Here is a 12054-nt window from a genome sequence, read left to right as displayed (position 1 = left end):
CACTGTTGACCTGCTGCTTTCCTGAACGAATTAGCTTCAGCAAGAAAAAGATAGCAGAAGAAAAAACCTGGGGCGAGTGTAGATGGTTTCTAATGTCTGAATCTTTTTGTAGAATTGTGTGAAATAAAGGACAATTGCACATTGTCTGAAAAGACGCAGGAAATAAAATGTAAAACACATCGCTCTCAAGAGCCAATAAGCTCTAGGCTTCTGTACCAAAATAAGCGGGGTGTGTGTGTGTGTGTAGAGTTTAACAGAAAACATGATTGGACAAATTAAGAAAGACAGGTCTAGTTGGTGGTTATTAACAGATGCCAGATTATAGAGGCTTTGCCCTGATCCAGCAGAGCAATTGCCTGCCTTCAATTATGGAGCACTGAGGACTCATAATTGGAACCTCACTCTGCTACCATTGTGCATGGTAACATGTTGTTGACTAAGTACCTCAAGTATAGATAATAGCCACCCTTGGAACTGAGCATACATTATAGGGACTTTCACACAAAGGCTGCTATGACCTATCATAAAATAAAGACCTACCAAAATATGAACAAATCCCTTGGCTGCACACATCCCAATAAACTATTTTCTAAGAAAACCTCTGGGGATAACACTAGACCTCGGAGACACCTGCTGAAACCTTAGGTTAATCTCAAGGGCGGTGTTATTGTTTTGGAGCAGCCTTACTTCCCAACAATTTTTTTTTTATTCAAAGAATTTTAACTAACTGGCTTCAAGGACCTAGTGGTACCCATGGGACCTGAAGACAGGCATACAATCACCCCATGCACCATGCTGAAGACTCTAGTATTACAGATATTTTACTGCACAAATTTAACAAGAGATCAAATGCCAGTCTCCTGTTAAGCGTAGCAATAGCATTTAGACTTATATACTGCTTCACAGTGCTTGATAGCCCTCTCTAAGCAGTTTACAGAGAGTAAGCATTTTGGCCCCAACAATCTGGGTCCTCATGCTTTTATAATTCTGATGTCTGTCAAGTTCACTCTTCATTTTGGAGCAGAATGCCCCTAGAATGCCCATGTTACACCAACACTCCGCAGTCTGCATTGGTTGCCGATCAATTTCCGGTCACAATTCAAAGTGTTGGTTATGACCTATAAAGCCCTTCATGGCACCGGACCAGAATATCTCCGGGACCGCCTTCTGCCGCACGAATCCCAGCGACCGGTTAGGTCCCACAGAGTTGGCCTTCTCCGGGTCCCGTCGACTAAACAATGTCATTTGGTGGGACCCAGGAGAAGAGCCTTCTCTGTGGCGGCCCTGACCCTCTGGAACCAGCTCCCCCCAGATATCAGAGTTGCCCCCACCCTCCTTGCCTTTCGCAAGCTCCTTAAAACCCACCTCTGTCGTCAGGCATGGGGGAATTGAAAATCTTTTCTCCCTTCCCCCTAGGCTTATAGAATTTATACATGGTATGCTTGTTGGTATGATTGATCTCTTAAATTGGGGGTTTTTAGATTACTTTTTAATATTAGATTTGTTACATTGTTTTTTTATTGTTGTTAGCCGCCCCGAGTCTTTGGAGAGGGGCGGCATACAAATCTAAATAAACTAAACTAAACTAAACTAAACTAGAAAAATATGTGGATCTAACATAGTTATATGTCAACAAGTGTTATATATTTCACCTGTCCTTGTTTTATTCAAAATAAAATATGCAGAGTCTGATGAAGTGTCCACCTCCATATGTTCAATAATCCCCCTATATTTTCCTAGCAGTTGTTTTGTCATTTTTCTTCCCGGATGGAATACATTAAGGAGGAGAAGATGGAACGGCTGTCCTGTGCTTTTTCACTAGTAGCACTAGGAGTGCTTTCTATCTGAAGCCAACCTGGATTTGCCAGTTCTTCTTTTTAAAGTAAATCTGGCAAACCTGGGCATATTTGGAGATTCAAATGTGTTTAACTGAAACTATCCTGCAATCCTTAGTGGTGTTTTTACTTTAAATGCTTTATGACATATTTCTTTTTTCTTCTCATTGTAAATCCATTATATTTTTAACCCTGAGGATATGCCTGGGAAGGCAGACAACACTCACTAAAGAAATCAGTACCCTTTTGGCTCTATGTTTATGGAACAGTGACCTTGAGAGATAAAGCAATGATGAATTAGAAGAATAGGAAGTTATGTCATAAAACCTGGTGGGTGAAAATATAAAACCCCCATAATATTAAACAGACTTATCTCGTGGAGATATATGAGCAAAGTGATTGGATGAAAAAGAAAAGGTGTGGAGGGATAAAGTATATAACAATTGTGTGACATAGCTTACAATTTAGGGGCTTTCATCTCTTAATTACAAAAAATATCTCTGATACAAATGCAGTATAACAAGGGGAATTTTACATGTATTAAGTGCAGCTAGAATTGTATTTGCAGAATGGTGGAAAGGTGAAGAGATCCCTAAATATCAAAATGTCATTTAAAAAATATTAGAATGTGCAGAAATGGATAGATTAAAACACAAGGAAAAGGAAGAAACTAAATACGTTTTGACTTGGGGTTTATTTTATCAATGGCTAGCAGTTTCTAACAGTTAGAAACAGGTAGATAGAAGAAAAGGACTAATGATACAAGGAAAGTTTGTTAAAATTGATAAAATTGATAAATAATAATAATAATAATAATAATAATAATTATTATTATTATTATTATTATTATTATTGAATTAATACCAATGAAATGAATATTGTTGTAAACACTTTGATTATGTCCTAAAAATATTTGTATCCAGGCAACACACTGTTTAACTAAAAATTGAATTTTTATATGATATAAAAACAAAACCCGATTGCAATCTGTACTTGCATAATTTACAATCATCTTTCTGTTCTTTCTTTTATGATTATCTTTCTGTCCCCTTCAAAGTAAACATTATCATTAGTAAGTTGATAAAGTAAGTCAGATATATGTCCACTTTCCAGCAATCCCATAGTCCATACCCCAATTAGAGAAGACCCTTTAAATCTTCAAATATTGCCCATCACATTCCACCACAAGAAATCAGAAGGACACAATACCTGGAGTTTGTGGAGGTGCTTCTTCCACTAGCTTGTGAGGAGTCACTGGCCCATTAGGTCCTTCTGGATAGTCAGGCTGCTGTGGAAACTATTATAGAAAATAAAGCAAGAATTAGCATTTCCTTTAATAAATACTTTTTTAAAAATCTGCTGTTTCTCCAAAAATTATCATGTATATTATTTAAGCAATTCTTATGAACTCTTCAGCAGAAGCAGTTTTTCTCCATGCTACAAAGGAGATGCTCTAAGGTGAATTGCAGTTTCCTTAGTGGCACTCAGTGAGTTTGCTCTGAGATTTGAACTCTACCTAGTCACTATGTCCCGTTGCTTACATTTCTTTTTCTACTTTTCACTATTGTTGGGGTTTCTCCCCCCCCCCCATTTTATTACTCTCCCATTCACTACCTCAGTCTTTCCCTTGTTCTCTTCTTCCTCGTCCACATCCTCATCCACAAAAGCAAATGATTCATGCTTCCACTGGTGTCCATCATAAGATGCTTCAATCAGTTTCTGTGGCATCTCCCGGTCAAGATGCAGACGCCGCTCTGGGCTGAGGTGTCTCTGCAGCAGAGCCTGGAGTTCACTTCGCTCCACTGAGCCCATCAGAATCATGGAATCTAGAGAGCGGAAAAGCAAATAAGGAAATCTAAGATCTGAACGATCAGAATCACTTGACAGACCTTCAGCTTATGAATCCATTTTATATGAGGACCCCTACACCTTTATGATTTGTTTGTTTGTTTGTTTGTTTGTTTGTTTGTTTATCTATCTATTTATTTATTTATTTATTTATTAGATTTGTATGCCGCCCCTTTCTGTAGACTCGGGGCGGCTCACAACACAATAAAAACAGTTTATAACAAATCTAATAGTTTACAGTTTAAAATATTTTAAAAAACCATTATTAAACAGACATACACACAAGCATACCATACATAAATTGTATAGGCCCGGGGGAGATATCTCAGTTCCCCCATGCCTGACGACAAAGGTGGGTTTTAAGGAGTTTGCGAAAGGCGAGGAGGGTAGGGGAAGTTCTAATCTCTGGGGGGGAGCTAGTTCCAGAGAGTCGGGGCCACCACAGAGAAGGCTCTTCCCCTGGGGCCCGCCAACCGACATTGTTTAGTTGACGGGACCCGGAGAAGGCCCACTCTGTGGAACCTAATCGGTCACTGGGATTCGTGCGGCAGAAGGCGGTCTCGGAGATATTCTGGTCCGATGCCACGAAGGGCTTTAAAGGTCATAACCAACACTTTGAATTGTGACCGGAAATTGATCGGCAACCAATGCAGACTGCGGAGTGTTGATGAAGAGGAAATAGTGCCTTTGGATTGCCTTATGAATTTAAATATATTTTCTTCTAAGAACACAACTAGACTGTCAATTCCTGCCATATTGTAGGACGACAACTCTAGGAAACTTCCCTCTCACAATTACCTCATAACTCTCTTAAACATGGCTAGTAACAGGTCAGGGCTGTAGAGAAAAACCGAAAAATATCAAGGAATACATCTCAGAAGGCTGGGTTTCATCGCATGTTATAGAGCAGCAGATTTCAGTGTGTGTGGAAGAGCTTGGAGAACGCTGGAAAACTGATCTGTTTCCCAATGAGAAAGAATCTAACAGCAGGCAGCATTCGTTTCATATGAGATGACTCAGAGAAATGCATTAAATAAAATGTAATTTTAGAAATGGAGAAAATGGAAGAGGAAAATGTGACAGGAATCTATTTATATAAAAAGTATCTACTTTCTGCTTTGTCCACACAACACTTCTCCTCAGCCTACACATGTGCATTCTTGAAACGTTCGACAAATTCAGAATATACCTCTGAATCCTCAACCAACTATTGAGGTTGCATTGTAGATAAGTAACAGACAAGGGGACACTGTTATGTCTTGCTATGCTATGTAAAAGCTGGTCGCTGATTGGTTAAGATGTGGCAAATCAAATAGACTTGCCGCCAAAAATAAATAACTGTCAAAAGGTTTTCCCGCACTTTTTAAGAGTATAAATAGACGCGGCTTTTGCTGTTGTTCTCAGTTGAAGTCTGTTAGCAGTGCTGAACACTCCTGACTGTTCTCTTCAATAAAAAGAGCTGTTATCAACTCGAAGTCTCCAGCCTCTGATTTAACAGTGGCGACGAGGGTGCCTGACCTCCGCGTTTCCGATGGCCTCCTCCATGACACAGGCACCGGCCTTCTTCAACCCCGATCAAGATACTTGGACAGCTTACACGTCCAAATTCAGAATTTTTCTCCAAGCAAGTAACCTCCAAGATGCATCCGACAACAGGAAGCACACTATTATCCTGAACTCCTATGGCCCCACAATCTACAGCCTCTCAGCCACACTAGTCGACCCTGAATCTGTGGAGACCGTCGCTTGGTCCTCCCTCCAGGAGAAGCTGGCTATCATTTCCAGCCCACCACTCCTGCCCGCGTCAGCCGGAACCAGTTCGCGCACATGCGGCAGGCTGACGGGGAATCCATCAACGACACCATTCCAGAGTCAAAGTGTTTCTTCTGTCATGATTAGGATATAGAAGAATGAGGGGAATCAAAGATTATGTAAACATTTGATCTGGAGCAAATAAATGGCCTCTGCAATAAGGCTCTGGTTTTTCTAGCTTCAACCAGGCTCTGGCAGTCTACAACCAGTTCTTTGGACTGCAAAAATACAGGCGATCTATTACTTCTCTGTATCCCTTTGCTGCCACCTATATTATTATTTTCCTGCACAGCTGCCAACTCACAAGGACATGGGATAGCATACAAATTAAAAACAAGAATGAAATCAATGCATTTTGATTTGCAAAATGCAACCAAAGACATTCATCAAGGTACTATCAGGAATCTGTATATTGCAGTCCAGTTATCTGTTATTTTCTCAACTATCTTTGAAGTTTTCTGACCATAAAGCAGCCTTAATGTCCCGCTTCCAGAAATACATTGTCACCCTCCTCTTCCCCTCCTCCTCCTTTTCTTCCATCAGGGTGAGATTTCCTCACAGGACTGCAGCTGCTGCTGATTCAATTCAGTATTTGGCACCAATCCCTTGTAGCTGCCTTCTCTCCCACACAAGGCACTGGATCCTAATGTAAGGTGGTGGGTGTCCAAATCCTACTGTCCGGGCATTTTATGGCAATTGGCTCTCTCTGTGCAATTGGCCAATTCTCAATGCAATTTTTTTCAACCCACGTGATAGGACAGTTGATGGGTTCATCTATGATGACAGAATATCCGAAGGTGTCCGATAGCCTTTTTAAAAATTAACAAGTTTTAAAAGTCTTAAGCTGTAGGTCACTTTATCCAGGGAATTCATCAAATGCATTATAGTTTAAATTAAAAAATTCTGTTACTTGAGAAAGGGCTGCCATACTGTTCCTGATTTTTTTTCAGTACGCATTTTTACTCACAGATAATAATAATAATAATAATAATAATAATAATAATAATAATAATAATAATAATAATTTATTGGATTTGTATGCCGCCCCTCTCTGTAGACTCGGGGCGGCTAACAACAATGATAAAAACAGCATGTAACAATCCAATAATAAAACAGCTAAAAACCTTTATTTATAAAAACCAAACATACACACAGACATACCATACATAACTTGTAATGGCCTAGGGGGAAGGAATATCTCAACTCCCCCATGCCTGGCGGTATAAATGAGTCTTGAGTAGTTTACGAAAGACAGGGAGGGTGGGGGCAATTCTAATCTCCGGGGGGAGTTGGTTCCAGAGGCATTGTTGTCAGTGGTGCCAAAAGTATTGGTGCCTCTCATGGACATCCTTGTTTCGGAGGAGTGGGGAGAGAGACACTGCATCATTATCTTTACATTTATCTTATCAGCAAAACCAAAAATGTGGAAAAATAACAATAGCAATAGCACTTAAACTTAAATACGGCTTCACAGTGCTTTGCAGCCCTCTCTAAGCGGTTTACAGTCAACATATTGTCCCCAACAATCCTGAGTCCTCATTTTACCCGACCTTGGAAGGATTGGAAGGCTGAGTCAACCTTGAGCCTGGTGAGAATAGAACTGCCAAACAGCTGGTAGTCAGCAGGCAGCAGAGGTAGTCTGCAAAGCTGCATTCTAACCATTGTGCCACCATGGCTTTGTGGCTGATTATTGAATTATTTTCTAAGCTACTTTACTCAGGAGATACATATTCACAAAAACAGTGTCTTCTGAGTTCTCAGATTTTTATGAGACCATAGTTTTGGAGTATAAGACGCACCCTTTTCCCCCTTAAAAAAAAAAAAGAGCCGGGGCGGCGCAGTGGGTAGAGTGCAGTACTGCAGGCCACTAAAGCTGACTGCTAGATCTGCAAGTCAGCAGTTCAAATCTCACCACTGGCTCAAGTTTGACTCAGCCTTCCATCCTTCCGAGGTGGGTAAAATGAGGACCTGGATTGTGGGGGCAATATGCTGGCTCTGTTAAAAAGTGCTATTGCTAACATAGCATCAGCCACCCTGAATCTAAGGAGAAGGGTGGCATTAAAAAATCAAATAAATAAATAAATACACCGAATGCAGCCATTTAATATTTCTTTCTTGATCAAGTATACAAAATTTACCAATTGTCACCAGTGCTATAATCTCTCCTCAACAATGCCACTCCCACAACTCTAGTGCTCAGGTTCTAGAAAGATCTGGGAAAAAAATCCATGTTATTCTTCTTTGCCCCCTTTTTACTTTTTGGCACTGCCTCTCTATTAGGAAGAGGTAATTCATCCCATTTCTGCCCTAAATTACTTTTAAAAATAATGCAGGAATATTCAACAAATCTGCTAACTACTGTGGTTGGCTCTGGCCCAGCTCCTGCCCCGGGGAATGTGGAGGTGGATGCAGGGGAAACTTCAACATATCATAGGCCTGTGCTATTGCCGACAGAGTCAGTTCAGAGTTTAGTTTCCTCGGATGAAGAAGAAGGTGGGAGTGACTTGGAAGAGGGGGGCTTGGCACACAGCCCAGGCAGTCAATCTCCATTATATTCCATTGATTCGGATGAAGACGTCTTGGACCCACCAAGCGCAGAATGATGTGTAGAAGAGACCAAGTAAGGACATATTACTGGAGATAAGAGAGGCCACCTATGTTTGGGTGGGGCTCCAGTAATTAGGGCTGCTGCTATAAATAGCAGCGTATGGGTTTGGCCGTTGTGGAAGAGTATCTGATCGCAGTTCTTCAGGAATCGTGCCTTGACTTTGTTTGTTGATTTTTCACGTCTTTGAAACCAACGCAGAGCAAAGTGTGTGGGTGTTTCACTTTGTGGAAGAAGAAGGGGTGTGAAGTTTCTTCACAGATGCTAGCTAAGTACTTAAAGACTGATTAAGGGAAATTGTACAGACCACCCGGTTGTTTTGGGACAAGTGCTCTTTGCAATACAAAAGGAGTGCTCAGTTTATTTTGAATTTTGTGATAAAGAACATTGTTTTGAATTTTCAAACGTGTGTGTGTCTGAAATTTGTATCCTTGAATTTTCGGGAGGCTCCTACCAGAGAGCCCGGCAGAACACTAACCAGCTGGAATTTTTTTTTTCCCAATGGAAAAGCAAGCTTTTGTCTGGACATTCCCAGAGAGCTAGCAGCAGTAGGGATTCTAAAACTACCAGTTTGCCGCACGTGCCCGTGTGACACTTCTGCACATGTGCAGAAAATTCTGTGCACAATCAATTCCGTGCATGTGGAGAAGTGTCCTGGGTGGGTAGGCAGAGCCTCCTGTCGCTGGCATTACCAGTTCGCAGAACCGGGCAGAACCACTGGCAACTCACTAGTAGCCATCATAAATGCAGCCAGAAATTCTTATTTTTTAAAAATGCAATCAACATTTGAAAGAATTACATCCTCATTAAAACCAATCAAATGACTGATCAGAAATGCTTGGAGTGAACAAATGTAAATCCCAGAGAAACCTTTTCAGAAACTCGGTTGGCAAAACTGCTTTAATTGAAAACAGGCATTGATGTGTTTCGCTACAAAGCTCACCTGGAGAATCCACCAGAGGAAATGTGTTGACGGTGGTGTTCTGGAGCACGTCCTTCAGATCCCGATATTTGCAATTAGAGGAGATGAATTTGACATCAGACACCATAATGTCCTCAACAAAAATATTGTATTTGCTTGCGTGGGCATAAATTAAAAATGAAGAAAGAATAAGTAACGTGGGACAGAGAGAGATTCATATATTCATTCATGTCATACTTTGAGCCCTTGCTGAAAGCTACTTCCTATCAAAAAGGTACCATAAAATCCTACTAATTAAAGCCTACAGGATGTCATTAAAATACTGGAACATCTAACAGAAAAACATAAAACACAAAACTCCACAGGCTTTTAGAAAAACTTACTTAAATCACTCATGTTTGTTTGTTTTTTTCCTTGATATTTTCATTTACTGGTCTTTGTACGCCATCCAATCAGGTTGTTTGAGTTGGGCAACCATATAAATGCAAGAAATAAATGTACGCAAAAACAAAGGAACATAGGCGCTATTCCCAACAGCTACAAATGCCTGGGAGGGCAACCATGTTGCAAAACAGAGATAGCTATAACGGGTGGGTTCCGGATTCTGCTACTGCCAATTTGCTTAAGGATGCATCACAAGGGCGCATGTGCATTGCACAGTACTAAAAAAAAGTTGTGCATGCGCAGAAGCAAAAAATAAGATAACACCTATGGCGCCGCTGAGAGAACTGTCTTGGTGGCATGGAAGGCCTGGGTCGCTGCCAGTTCTAGTGACCAAGGCCGCCAAGTTACTAACAGTTTTACAGAACTGTTCCGAACCTGTAGGAACCAACATCTGATCGCTATTTCTTAGAGCAGTGTTTCCCAACCTTGGCTGGGGAATTCTGGGAGTTGAAGTCCAAATATCTTCAAGTTGCCAAGGTTGGGAAACACTGTCTTAGAGCTTCGAGAGAAAGAATTGACATCATTTTCTGAAATTCTTTCCATTCAGGCCATTAGGTGGCTTGAAATTTCAGAACCATTGCTCAGTTTAAACTATTTCCAGGAGTCAAAAAAGAACCAATGGTTGTTAATGGACAGCCTTCATACATTTCCTGGGCGTGTTCACCCTACTAACAAGAAAGTTGACTTATGATTAATGAATTGAGGTTTTGGGGAGTTGTTGTTTCCCAAACATAACTGAACTGGACTTTACTTAATGCATTTTTGTTCAAGGTGCTAAGCAAAGATGTGATTAGTTGCTTTGTGGTTCAGGTATGGTGTAAAGAGCCAAACTTCAAATCATCCCCACTTCAAGTCTTTACAGTAGCTATTGAGCTATGGATTGTCATAGCTGTTACATTAGCTCTGAAACTAATCAAGGAGAGAAGCAACTTAGAACTAAGGAGAAATTTCATGACAGTTAAAACAACTAATCAGTGGAACAATTTGCCTCCAGAAGTTGTCAATGCTCCAACACTGGAAGTTTTTAAGAAGATGTTGGATAACCATTTGTCTGAAGGAGGGATGGGTTTCTACTGGTGCGATAGGTGACTGCGCACCGGTAGTAGCTGCCAGATTGCGTAATTTGCGCATGACTGCTCTGGTGCCAGTCCTTTGGGCACTGCCATCTTTTTTCTTTAATTTTTTATATTTTTTATATTTTTTGCTTCCTGCGCATGCGCAGAAGCAAAAACATGTGAGATGACACTTGTGCGCATGTCTCCCATGAGATTTCAGTGCGTTTTGGCACAGAAGCAAAATCACACCGGGGATATGCGCATGTGCACGTGACACTCTCCATGTTGCGTGCGCAGTGCCAAGAGGTGGGAGCAATCCACCCCTGGTCTGAAGTAGTTTTCCTGGCTAGGCAGGGGGTTGGACTAGATGACCACCAAGTCCCTTCCAACTCTAGGGATTGGAACTCTATATTTTATTCCAGTGATGGCAACCCTTTTTCTTCCTGCGTGCTGTAAATGGGAGTGCACATTCACACTAGCGCACATGTGTGCCAGTATGCAAAACCCTCATGTGTGACACATTTTGTATGTGTGCTTCTCAGTGCATGCGCCCCCCCCCATGGGCTGTTTTTCACTCTCAGGCTTCCGTGAAGCGTCCAGAATGCAAAAAATGGCCCAACAGGCAAATTGGAAATTCAGAATAACAAACTTCTAGTTTGCCTGTTGGGTCATTTTTTGCCCTCCGGAGGCTTCAAGGAAGCCTCCGCTGAGCGAAAACGGTCTTCCTCAAAGCTGAAAATCAGCTGGCCAGTGCCTGCATGCACACTGGAGCTAGCATGGGGCAATACGTCATGTGCCCTCAAATATGGCTATGCGTGACATCTGTGGCCATCACAGTTCTATTCTACTCGACAGATGATTTCAAAATAAATACATTCCAATATATGGGCCACCTGCTTTGTTGCTTGGGATTGTACTGATCCCTATCTCTTCCTGAACATCTCACCTGATTTTAGCCTACCTCAGGGGTGAAATTCAATTTTTTCCCCTACCAATTCTGTGGGCGTAGCTTGGTAGGCATGGCAGGGGAAAGATACTCCGAAATCTCCATTCCCACCCCAATCTGGGGCTAGCCAGAGGTGATAGTTGCCAGTTCTCAAAACTTCACAAAGTTTCTGCTACCGATTCTCCAGAACCTGCTTAATTTCCCCCACCTCCTCCCATACCCACTCCCTTCCTGGTCAGCTCTAAATACCTTATTTGGTTCCAGCTCAAGTCAGGCAAATAGGGCAGTTTCTTTATTTGGATGATGCTGTCGTAAAGGCTCGGCTGCAAACTCTGAGCCACCATGTTGGCAAGAATGACGGCCACCATCATTGGCAGGATGTGGGATATCTGACCAGTCAGCTCAAAGCAAATCACTGCTGTGGAGACTGTGTGGCTGACAGCACCTGTGAGAGCTGCAGCTCCTTTCCCAGTGGAAGAACAGGATAAGGGGGGGGAATGGGATCAAAGTTAGCATCACTTGCATCACGACTGGAACTAGAGAAAGGAAGAAAGTTCCTACACTTACCGATTACTGCATAACCGCCA

The 12054-nt window shown here is 41.6% G+C and overlaps 1 protein-coding gene across 1 annotated transcript in view; it reads right to left on the bottom strand.

The window, feature by feature from the left end:
* CLCN1 (chloride voltage-gated channel 1) overlaps positions 1–12054 on the bottom strand; it is a 91762-nt gene that overhangs the window by 12721 nt on the left and 66987 nt on the right. Inside the window, 5 exon segments of the mRNA XM_070736821.1 lie at positions 3045–3132; positions 3450–3661; positions 9044–9177; positions 11717–11930; positions 12035–12054. The exon segment at positions 12035–12054 is cut by the window's right edge and continues 91 nt beyond it. Coding sequence (XP_070592922.1) covers positions 3045–3132; positions 3450–3661; positions 9044–9177; positions 11717–11930; positions 12035–12054 — 668 coding nt within the window.

Source organism: Erythrolamprus reginae, chromosome 2, assembly GCF_031021105.1.
Source record: "Erythrolamprus reginae isolate rEryReg1 chromosome 2, rEryReg1.hap1, whole genome shotgun sequence".
NCBI lineage: Eukaryota > Metazoa > Chordata > Lepidosauria > Squamata > Dipsadidae > Erythrolamprus > Erythrolamprus reginae.
The sequence above is the reverse complement of the archived record's forward strand: the minus strand, read 5'-3'. Positions and strand labels throughout refer to the sequence as shown.